Raw genomic sequence first — 12,024 nt, 5'->3', positions numbered from 1 at the left:
GTATAAAACACAGGAATTTAGTACCCTGTCCTCACCGTATGGGGTCATCGCCTTTCCTGATTAATGCTTCCACAAGTTTGTAACGAGTTTAAACACTGCAAGTGAAGCAGCCACAATGCCAAGACAGTTTTCGGGTTTACCCTTCCTTTCAGACCGCTGCTGAAGAGCACACAGGTTTCCTGACCCAGAAACGTTCTATATCAGCCCCAGCATTTCCAAACAGAAATTCACTTCCAGTAGTTCCCCTCCCGGCCTCTCCTTTCAGGCTTTTCACCGCCTGGAAATTCAGATGTTTCCGTTGAAGGAAGGACAGCAGCTCAGGAGGCTCCAAATCATGGTGCAGCTTTACAATAACATCCCAAGGAGACTTTTAAAAGCAGGTCAGCCGTTCAGTATCACTGCTCACTATCTCTGCTCTTCCTCCTGCAATTTATTCATTGCATTCAAAAGCAACAACACAAAGTACACTCTAAATGAAATATTTTTGTCTTTTTATTTTTTCCTCAGGCTCACTCATAAAGTTTTCGAATTGACAGACCTGGTATCCGCTTTCTATTTATCCACAGAAAATGTGCAGGACACTTCACGCGCACTTACTGGAACTGACCCAGAGGAGATGCTCTCAATACAGGAAGGTTTCTAACACCGCCACATCACTCCTGGAGGCTGACACAATGATTTATAGCAACTAATAAAAGCCAAAGGCAAAGCACTCTTGCTTTGTTGGAAGCATAGGACTGACTGATGCCATCACTGAAAGCTGGAGAAATCCGGGAGGTCTTAATGTCCTTCCCAGTCTTGTCTCTGTCACACTGGACAGCTCTACTATCTTTACGATTGTTCAGCCTTGTAATCAAAGACTTTTCACACAATCTCAACTATGGTTCCACTGCCTTCCCAGTGTGAAACGCCACCTTTTCTTCTACAGTATCACTAAGAAATATCTTTAACATTCACCCATCCTACTAACATATTTATCCACTGGGTCAATCACTACAACTATGTCCTCAGTGGCCTCTCTACATCTCAGTTCATTCCCAATTTCCAATCTAGGCAAAATTCTCCTGCCACAAATTTGCCCGCTCTTCTTCCACCCTGACTGCATCACTCGCCTTATTGTGTCCCTTTACTGGCATCTTTTTACCTCCTGCAACATGTTATAATAAACGCTTCTCGTCTTGCAGTATCTCAACCCACCACCACCTCTCCCCTACTTTCTTGCATATGCCTCACAGTGAAGTAAGAGAGGTTATGTTACAAAACACAGACCATAGTTTTGATACTCAAAAGCTTATATAATCAAAGAGAACCGTAGCCAACACTTCTGGTTTTTAAAATCCAGCCAAACAACAACGTATGCATGCATACCTTGCATAAGAAACATGCTCGCAGAAAAGTTCTATTCCTAGTAGACAAATGTAATTTAAACTAAAATGCTAAATATTATGCTATATTTTTCAGCAACAACCAGAACACCTAAGTCACTCTGAAGTTTTTAATCACTGGACATGTAATGGCAAAGTTGCTTATTTATTTTTTATTCCAGCCTTCCAACACAGTAGACCCTTTCCAAGAGAGATACCACCAATCTGAGACTTCCATGTAAGAGGCAGAAATGGACCATCAGAGCACAGGAAGAGATAGTTGATAAAAGAGGTTATCAACAAAGAGGCAATCATGAATGCTAGCATGCCATTTTGCTCCTTAAAATACTTCTGTTGTGTAGGCCCACTTAACATTTAGAAGCATACTGATACCCTTAAACCAAATATGCTGCTGACAGCAAGGATGGGTTGTTCAAAATTTTGTGTTCCCTCAGTCATTTCAGAGTGAAAATGCTCCCTAAGACATTTCTACATTTTCCACTCTTCAATAAAACTCTACTCAATTTATTCTCTCTTCTAGGAAATTATCTGATGTTAATACAAATATGAAAATATGTGTGCTGGGCTGCCTTAAATAGACACTCAGCTTTTTTTCTCTCTTTTATCCTCCTCTCTTACATGTGCATTTCGTTTTTGAAACCCAAAACAACCTCTGTGTGCTACGAGTGCCTTCATTGGAACAGGGGTATTAAGGCTAGATAGCAACTTGAACTGCAGGCTTCGGCAAGAATCCATGTGTTCCCTTTAACCCTTCAGTGGGATGCTCACAGCTCATTAAGTATTTTTTTCTTCACAATTTGCCAATAAATCCCAACTAAAATAATTACGGACGTGTTTTTATTTCCAGTTTCCCACAGCTCACTTCCTCAGTTCCTGAGCGCCTTGCCCAGGGGTGATGGAGCTGGCAGGCTGAGCTCCGGGGAGCTGCGGAACCTCAACAGCTTGAGCTCACCAAGCTGTCAGGGTACAGCTCCAACACGGGCTGCCAAGCAGGCAACCACAGAGCACTGAATTAATTCCCCTGCCTATAGCATTTCAAAATCTAAGGTCCTTTTCTGAATTGAAACAAGGTCACATCTCAAATAATCTTAAATCAGCCACAAAAACTGTAGTTCTCCACCCAGTCTTACTGGTGTCCAGTTGGATAGTCTCAACCTCTCACCCTATGTGCCTAATTCAAATGAATTCCTGCAGCATTAAAAAGGTTTTTAACAAGTGGAGCATCTCCCTTATGAGGAAAGGCTGAGGGAGCTGAGTCTCTTTAGTTTGGAGAAGAGAAGACTGAGGGGTGACATCATTAATGTTTATAAATATATAAAGAGTGAGTGTCACGAGGATGGAGCCAGGCTCTTCTCGGTGACAACCAATGTAAAACAAGGGGTAATGGGTGCAAACTGGAACACAAGAGGTTCCACTTAAATATGAGAAGAAACTTCTTCTCAGTGAGGGTAACAGAACACTGGACCAGGCTGCCCAGGGAGGTTGTGGAGTCTCCTTCTCTGCAGACATTCCAACCCACCCGGACACCTTCCTGTGTAACCTCATCTGGGTGTTCCTGCTCCGGCGGGGGGATTGCACTGGATGAGCTTTCGAGGTCCCTTCCAGTCCCTGACATTCCGTGATTCTGTGATTCTGTAATAAGGAGGCATTCCTTCCTGCATTTAGGAGAATATTAATGAGAAACTACTGGAAAACTAACTTCAAGAACAAAATCAAAATTCACCTTCATAGTGGAAAGCTGTTTTGATTTGTATCATTTTTACACAGTCTTTTTCCTTGCTATCATTCCTATTTGATATGCCCCTCAGTTTAAAATAATTACTGTGGGAAGACAGACAAGGCTTAACTACCTCTGTGCCTTAAGTCACCTCCTACAACTGGAAGAGAATAAAAGGAACAATTTTGAAGATAATTTAGTGTTTTTGAGAAAAGCTCCTGCCTCACCTTGGCTGAGCAATCAGCAGCAATGGAAAGGGTCAGTAGCTGCCAGAGCACCTTGTCCCATGCTCTGACAGTTCTAAAAGACAGAAGAATGAGGAGGAATCACAGAAGCGCAGCTCAAAACCCTCCCATCCCTGAATCTGGAGTTCTGCTTCATCTGAGACAAGTTGCTATGCAGTCCTAACGGCCTCTCAAAAGATGAGTGAGGGATTTGCTGAGCTGCAGACAAGCAGGGGGGCAGGTACTCAGCCAGTTCTGCACCCGAGGACTCCAACACAGACAGGGTTAAGCCCGGACAAACTCTTTTTCAAAAATCAGTTGGTAAAATCAAGCTTAAGGGCCCCTACATATGTTTGGGAGCCTATAAAAGGCTGCAGTCAGCTGGGGGCAAATATGTGTACATACCTGTTTCCAGCTATAAAGGCCCACCAGTTTCAAGAGCTTTCCCAAAGTCCATTGTGATCCAGTGAAACCTGCCATCAGACAGTGCCTGACCCAACCCCATGAACTGAAAGTGAATTTGGCAAGGTATTTCATTCATGCATTTAAAGCTACGTATGAACCTGTTTGTTTAAAGCCACTTAGATGCTTAAAGATTAACATGGATTAAGTACCCTGAAGAATGTAAAACATGATAGCTTGAGATGTGAAACAAAGACGACATCCAAACAGACCTCCCTTCTCATTTCATCACTGCGCTCCATTTTTTTTTAGTTTTTGACCTTGAGACTGGGAAAGCTACTCACACTTGTAGACTCACAAAGTAAGCAGGGAGCTCAGCACCACTCTAACATGTTCTGCACAAGCTCGTAAGAGCACAGCTTCACTTAAAGCTTATTTTCTTAGGAAGAAAACTTTTTTCTTTCCACTCTTATCCCTTCATCCTCCACCTTTCCCTAAACCTCCTGCATTTAGGAAAGATTGCCTGAGGGGTCTTAAAAATCCACCTAGTTTTCCCTTTACCTGTTCCAAGAAAACCCCTTCCCAGGTTATCTTAAAGGAAGAAGTTATACTTAGCATAATCACCTGTACTAAAAAGAATGAATTTAATTGTCTTGGCCAGGCTCTGGTGGAAGTTATTGATTGAAAAATGTCTTGTGACAAAATGTAAGTACTGGGAGAGACTGCTGTTGCAGAAGAAAAGCCTGATGCTCAAATTTTGATGCTCAAATACCTTTGGTCCTGAAACTCTTTATGATAAATAAATAAATTGTATTTTACTAGCAGTGAATGAATTTGTAGTTTACTACACACTTTCTTTTCAGTACTAGTTTACAGCCAACCTGTCACACAAATGCCTTTATTTTTCTGATCGGGTCTGTGTGAGATACTGTCTCATATCACCAGGTGGAGCTACACAGATAATCTCATTTTGCTTTATTTAATTACAAACGGTAGGGCCCAGGTTTTTCTAGAACTCTCTTTTTGGATGGTACCTTAAGACATACAGCATCAGCCTGTGTCCATAAAACCACTGCCAATCCACAGCAATCCAAGAGAGTAAGTTCAGCAAGACAGTATTTATTGTGTGCACTAGCAATAGAAGGGACCAGGGACCAGGAGAGAGCCCAGGTCCACAAGGCATCAGCAAAAATTACCTGGCTCGGCCAGCAAAGGCTGCTCTGAAACACACTGCATGCAAAAGGGCTTCAGCAAAGTACTTGGTAATGCCTAAGCATACCCTGCAGCTCCCTGCTGCTTCCCCTTCTTTTGTGCCATTTTCTTCATTAGTTTTACTCTTTATTATATTTTTTTTTCTGCTGAACAGTCTAGCTTAGCCTGGCAAGACAACTCCACCTTTGATCATTTATATAGTCACGGCTCTAAACAGCCTGACACTAATGAAAGTTTTGCAGTCTCAGTACGGCTGAAAATACAAGGCTTTGCCTATAATTTCTTAGTAATAAACTTTTTTACATAAGGCAAGAACTGAAGATAAAAGATGGGTTCCCTGGGTTTTTTCTGCTATGCCTACTTTGGTCTTCAAGTAAACAGGACCTAATTACGACTGTTAAAATAATGCCACAGTTTCTCAGCTAACATCTATTCCCCAAGTCTAAAAAAGCCAATTAATACCTGTAAGGGAAAGGTTTTCTGCACCCCAACCACCAACAAGAAGCTCTATATAGTGACAGTGAAATGTAAAACAAATTATTCAAAAGAAAACATTTCATAATTTTTTTAAATCTCGGGTATCTAAACTGTTTTCAACTCTTTTCTGTGCTCCATGGAATGTTAGAGATTTTTAGAAAGTAACTGCTAACGTGATCAGAGGAGATGTCACCTGGAAGTTTGTACATCGCAGCATCTTAAAACTGATCTGCAAATTTCCCAATATAGAAACTTGGCTGATTCCTAGCAATTACTGACATCTTAAGACAAGCAGGTCCTGCTGGTACTACGTGAATAGAAGAATATCTATTAAAGTTCTCCTACAAATATTTTCAGATTTATGTTTTTGAATATTGTACTTGCTACAAATAAGATGCAAACTTAAAAAGGCATCAGGTGTCTCTTTCTAAGCTTGGTACTTCTCCAGCTGAAAATGACTTCGGAATCAAACATCAATCTCCAGCACTTTATTCCTAAGTATTTATTCAAGTTCTCATTTTGCAGCCCTCTCAGGCCATATCTATCCTGTGAAATAACAAATGGCCCAGCCATGGACCTGAATACAAGCCCAAGACAGCCCACATCGCTCAGCTATTAACTCATTCCCTGGCTCTGTCCTGAGCTGGTTGAACTCGCTCCTGCCACAACAAACCTGCTCCCAGACGTGTTAGACCTAAGAATTATACGTGGGGCCAGTGTCGTGGGGTCAGGGGTCAGTGACACAGCAATACAGACCAACGCTGAAGGCAATGGACCTCACCCTGATGTCATCAGAAGGTGAAAAGCATTTATGATCTGGTCTGATCCTGAATCTGGATTTTCTGGGTTGATTTTATAAGATGTAGTTAAGAATTAGCAAAATGAAATAAACTTTTTTTTTTTTAATTCGCCTCTGAGGTAGCTGCAGTACATTGATGTGGATTGAGGTCTACGTTTTCCATAAGATCCTTTTTCAATCACTTGAAAAATATCCCACACTTCATCTCTAAACTGCCCACATGATTTTTTGACAGATACACTGTTATTCTACTGCTCTCCTCAGTGGAACGTGTTGTCTATTTTAATGAGTTTGGAAAATAGCTCCAAAATACCACACTTTGGTGGAAAAACACACAAGTCTGTTTAGAAAATCGTGCTTAAACCCAAAGATTTTCACTCCTCTCCCTACACAGGACCAAAATTAAAGTAGCTAATAGCAAACATGCCATATCAGTGTATTGCTCATCCACATATAAAAATCTGTAACGGGCAATTGCTAAATTCACAATTCAATTAAAGATTCTTCAGAGTACCTATATAGGACAAATGTCTTGTAAAAACAGGCTAAAACTTATTGAAATCATTTCTCTATCTTTACAAGCCTTCCTTCAACTGTTACTATGCAACAGACGAAGTCAAAATATGATCCTACATCAGAAAATCCACCACAGTGCAATTCCTCTCAAGAAAGTCCCCAGAGGTGGTTGGGCAAGGAAGTCAACTTGCTGTAGGAACAAGAATTACAGTGCTGGAAACCTCCAGAAGCATCCTAAAGCCTTTTTTTCTCAGCAGATTTGGCTCCCAGGCTGCTCTACAGAGTCAGCAGCAAGATTGCTTCCTACCATAGTAAGCATGATATTCACTGAATTTGATACCTTGAGGCCGGTCTAAATAATCTCATTTTAATTGTGACAAGTCATATCCATCAACTTCTTTGTTTACATCTTGATCGATACCCTGCTACAGAATTCTGATATCTGCTGTTCTTTGGGAATTAATAGGAGATCACATGAAAGAATATATAATTTCTTAAGGGCAGGAACTGCCTTCCTCTCTCAATTCTGCATACTGTGTTTAGATCAATAAAGCCAAACTCCCCCAGTACAACAATGCAAGTAATCCCATTAGATATGGAGATTATTCTAAAATACTAGTAACATTTTTTTGAAAAAATTTTGTTTATTCTTCTAGACAGAAGTCCAGAGTTGCACACATTAAAAGGGACAACAATACATAACATGATAAAGGAAATTCAACAGATTTAACTCTCTTCAGATGAGTCTTGGCTCTCAGAAGGTTAGATTATAAATAACTAGCAGATTTTTTTTTTTAATAATAGGCATTACAATTAAAAACCACCTTGTACTTTCTACCCCTCCATGATGTTCCAGGCTTTCTTACTGGGCTTCCACCAAAATGCAATATTTGTGTTTCTTTAAAGCTAAACAAATTTGGCATATACTCATCTATACAAAAATTTATCTGAAAAGCAGACAATGAGATGTATAAAATGCTTATATTGGCTCTATGCATTATTCACCAGTTATTATTGTTCTTGCTCTGTCCTTACAAAATTCTGCCTCTAGAAGGAAAAAGCTACATAAAACTATATCTTAAGCCTACTACCAACTTTAGAAGTTTCTTTCAAAAAAAGCAAATAATCATCTTCTCAAACTAAGTATATGAACAAAGTCTCCAGCAGACTGAGGACTTGTATAACCAACAACTTGCAGCCCTACGCTCCCATTTATTTCTGGAGCAATCCCATCCCCAGAGAAAAGCTGTGCTCACACATGTTCCTCCTGCAAAAGACACCCATTGGCTTTAGGAGGAATCTGTCTGAGAATGTTTTAAAATGTTTCCCCCTCTACACGGCTTTTGAAGACAGTCACAGTATACAAAGTCTCTTTGAATGCATCTCCTGTTGGAAGATCCTGAGATAAGCAATGCAGACAGACAAGAGCAGTAAAATTAAATGGCAAACTGTTCAACAATTTTCAGAACTTGCTGGTTCCCTGATTTTGTCCAGTTTTAGGGGAATGGAAAACCACATCATGTGACACTGGAAAAAACAGGGAAGAGCATCTTCTGCTCTCACAGACAGGTTCTTCCCATAGATGAAACTTCAGGACACTATTCATCATCACACAAAGTATGCTCATAATTCTTTGGATCATTTTTAACAAGTGCAGTTTGATGAGAAATTATAATCTTGGTGTTACGCATAAAAAAAATACGCATAAAAATAGCCAATATTATAGTAGACACCAGCAAATAAAGGGTTGGGGGTTTTCTTCTAATAGTCCAGTTTTTAACAGTGGCCTGGTAATCTAAAATGTAAAAGGAAAAATGTAGCAAAATATTTGTAACTTTTTAATCGATCTTTTTCAGTTTAAAAATGGAAAATTATAAGTCATCTGAAAATCACTGACCTTTTCTAATTTTTCAAAGTGTTCTCTGAGGAACTTCATGGGTCGATCTGGCTTTGCTATGCAAAGATTTACAATGCACTCTTTTAAAATCTGCTGGATGTTGTGCTTCTGAACATAGAGTTCACATCCCTTCAGGCTCTCATCTTCTTCCACACTGCAGGAAGAAGCAGCAGCCATCTTCAGCCTTGTAAACAGAAAACAGACCTAGGTAAGAAAATGGTGCAAGAAAGAGCTAAGAGGCAGTTCCCAAATCCCTTGTCAGAGAGATCTCAAGGAGCAAAGACATTTTAATGTTGCCTGTTGCCTATTCAAGAGCTATTGATCCTGAACATTTTAATGTTCTGGGGTTGTACGTGGAAATGCTGAGCTGTGTCATCTTCGTACAATCAACATACAAAAAGAGCATTTTAACTCCTAGACAACAGTCAGCCTTTGGAAATAATGGTGCAATTAATCATACAAGGCCATGAGTTTCAAAGACAGCTATTAAATGACGGCGCAAAGCCTTGCTTTTCTATTCCCTTGGGGACTCTCTCTCCCCATCACCACCAGAAACCCAGTTTTCTACAACAGAAGGATTTTTGGTCAATTTTAACATCCAACCTTTTTACAGAGAGCAACCTTCCCGGTCCCGGGGGAGATGAGGAGGAGAGGGCTGAGCTGCCCAAAGGGGAAGGTTGGTAATTGGGAGAAAACAACCCCAAACCCCCCTTTTACTTCCCCCAGCGAGCATACGAGCGCTCCATTCCAGACCAAAACCGGCGCGGGCAGCTTTAACACGGGCCTCCCAGCCACCGCTGCCCGGGCCGCCGAAACCCCGGGGCGGCGGGGAGCGGGTCCCGGGCCCGGCCCCGGAGGCGGGAGAGCACCGAGGAGGCGCCCCCGGGCCCGGCCGGGCGGCCCCCGCCGCCCGAGGCAGCGCATCCCCCAGGCCCGGGCTGGCGGATCGGCCCTTCCCTGCCCCCGCCAGGCTCCGCGCCCGGCCGGGCTCGGCCAGCGCTGCTGGGGAGGGCCCGTAAATACCTGGGTGGCTGGAGCCGGCTGAGCGGCGGCGGCTTCTCTCTCCTTCCCCGGCGGTGAAGGCGGAGGAAGGGGCTCCCCTGCCGGTATCGGCACTGCAGCCGCCGCCTCCTCCCCTCGCTGCCCGCCCGCCCGGGGCCGCGGGGCGCCGCGGGGACCCTCCCTCTGAACCCCCCCTCCGTACCCCGCCGCTCCCGCACGAAGGCTCCGGCCCCGCCGCCGCAGGAAGTCCCGCCGCCGTCACTCAGCGGCGGGCCCGGCCTCCCCGCCGCCTCCGCGGGGAAGGAGGCCCGGAGCCGGCCCAACGACCGCACGGCCTGGCTGCCCCGCGCCGAGCACGGGCGGCCGGAAAGGACAAGGGCCTGGCCGCTGAGGCTGTCTCTCGCCACAATGGGCAGCCCGGGAGTGAACGGTGGCCTGGCCATGAAGGACAAACAGTTTGGGGCCCCTCATGACAAGAAGGACCTTGAGGTGCTGGAGTGAGTTCCGAGAAGGGAACGGAGCTGGGGAAGGGGCTGGAGCACCAGCCGTGTGAGGAGCGGCTGAGGGACCTGGGGCTGTTTAGTCTGGAGAAAAAGAGGCTGAGGGGAGACATTCTCACTCTCTACAAGGAAGATGTGCCAGGGGAGGTTCAGGCTGGACATTTGCAAAAGGTTCTTCACCCAGAGGGTGCTGGACACTGGAACAGGCTCCCCAGGGAGGTCACGGCCCCAAGCCTGACAGTGTTCAAGAAGAGACTGGACAACGGCCTCAGACACATGGTGTGAACTCTGGGGTTGTCCTGTGCAGGGACAGGAGCTGGACTCGATGATCCTTGTGGGTCCCTTCCAAGCCGAGGCATTCTATGATTCTGTGATTCTACAACTACCTGAAAGGAGGTTGGAGCGAGGGGGGGTTGGTCTCTTCTCCCATGTGATGAGCGACAGGACGAGAAGAAATGGCTTCAGGTTGCACAAGGAGAGGTTTAGATTGAATACTAAGAAAAATATCTTCATGGAAATGCTTGTCAGGCACTGGAACAGGCTGCCCAAGGAAGCAATTGAGTCACCATCACTGGAGGTGCTTAGGGACGTGTTTTAGTGGTGGACTTGGCAGTGTTAGGTTAACGGTTGGATTCCATGATCTTAAAGGTCTTTGCCCACCTAAACAACTCTGCGATCTTATGAAGGACAACAGCCTGGTAACAAAGGACAGACTGGCCATGAAAGCTGATCTGACCATGAAGGATGGACATGGCTACAAAGGATGTGCTGGCTTTGAAGGACAACAGCCCGGCTGTGAAGGATGGGGCTGGCCAGGAAGGATGGCCTGGCGACAGAGATCCGCCTGGACACAAAAGGTGGCCTGACCACGAAGGACAAGCTGCTGAGGCAAGGCAGGAGCACAGTGGCCCCTGTGCTCTCTGGCACCTGTTGCATCCTACGGGGCTGGGCAGGGCGGCTCATCAGCTCAGTCACTTGGGTGTTTAAAGGGAAGCCTTCATACCAGAGCATCGCTCTGCAAGGCTGGTGAAGAGCGAGGTCACAGCTGGGACTGAGCCACAGTGCCTGTGCTGGGCTGGGTGCCAGCACGCTGCCAGGAACGCTCCGACAGATGTTTAATGTCTCCTCTGTGCCCAGGGAATTCACACTCGCAGTCCCCACGGAATAAAGGGTGAATAAGGAGTCCAAAGGTTCACAGTCAAGCTACAAGCAGCATAACAAGAGTATAAACTCCTTGCTGGTAAATACAAGGCTATTTTAAAAGAATAATTTGAATTAGTTCTGTAGTTTACTGCATTTTAAATTAATGAATGATTAGTCAAGAAAAAGACCCTGATGACCCTTTTGGTTTGATGTGTGTTGACTGCACCATCACCAGAACAGCACACAAAACACTGTTGTGTAAAGCACATGTAAGTACAATATGGACACAATGTAAATATACATTAACTAACACAAATGAACACTAAAAAATATATAATGCTGTTACAGAAACCAGTGGTGGACTGCCACTGCAGTATTGATCCCTCCAGAGGAAAAAATGGAAGGGAAAAGTGATGCAAGTAACGTGAAAGTTTCCACACAGTGACACGCTCATCCCAGCAGCTGGGTTGCCCTGTGGGGTCCGGTTTTGCCTTTCCCTTCAGTCTTTCCACCATCTACAGCCACTCGTGGGTTTCTCTCGCGTTCGCATCTCTTTTTTTTCCCCCGTGTGATGCAAATAACCGGTCGCTCTCCTGCTGGAACTACCGCCCAATCTCCCCGGTGCTTTGCTGTGGGGCCCGAGACGCGCCCGCCACAAGACACTGCCCCACCTCACCGTAAAGCGCCCTCCCGCCGTCGTAAAAGCCTCGCGCGTCCTTAGCAACGCCGCCGCACTTCCGTGGCGACGGC

The 12,024-nt window shown here is 44.6% G+C and overlaps 1 protein-coding gene across 4 annotated transcripts in view; it reads right to left on the bottom strand.

The window, feature by feature from the left end:
* The window catches only part of PRKAR1B (protein kinase cAMP-dependent type I regulatory subunit beta), a 97,978-nt gene extending 88,027 nt beyond the window's left edge, over window positions 1–9,951 (bottom strand). The window contains exons 1-2 of one of the 4 annotated variants that reach the window (XM_065644949.1): window positions 9,834–9,951; window positions 8,630–8,833 (exon numbers count right to left, since the gene is read on the bottom strand). In XM_065644949.1, coding sequence (XP_065501021.1) covers window positions 8,630–8,806 — 177 coding nt within the window. In that variant the 5' untranslated portion in view covers window positions 8,807–8,833; window positions 9,834–9,951. Of the gene's footprint in view, window positions 1–8,629; window positions 8,834–9,652; window positions 9,805–9,833 lie in introns of those variants that run through there. The other 3 variants (XM_065644950.1, XM_065644951.1, XM_065644948.1) reach the window with 3 other exon arrangements.
* Between the last annotated feature and the right edge of the window lie 2,073 nt (window positions 9,952–12,024).

This window comes from Caloenas nicobarica, chromosome 14, assembly GCF_036013445.1.
Source record: "Caloenas nicobarica isolate bCalNic1 chromosome 14, bCalNic1.hap1, whole genome shotgun sequence".
NCBI classification, from domain to species: domain Eukaryota; kingdom Metazoa; phylum Chordata; class Aves; order Columbiformes; family Columbidae; genus Caloenas; species Caloenas nicobarica.
Note: the sequence above shows the minus strand (reverse complement) of the source record. Positions and strands in the feature narration are given on the sequence as shown.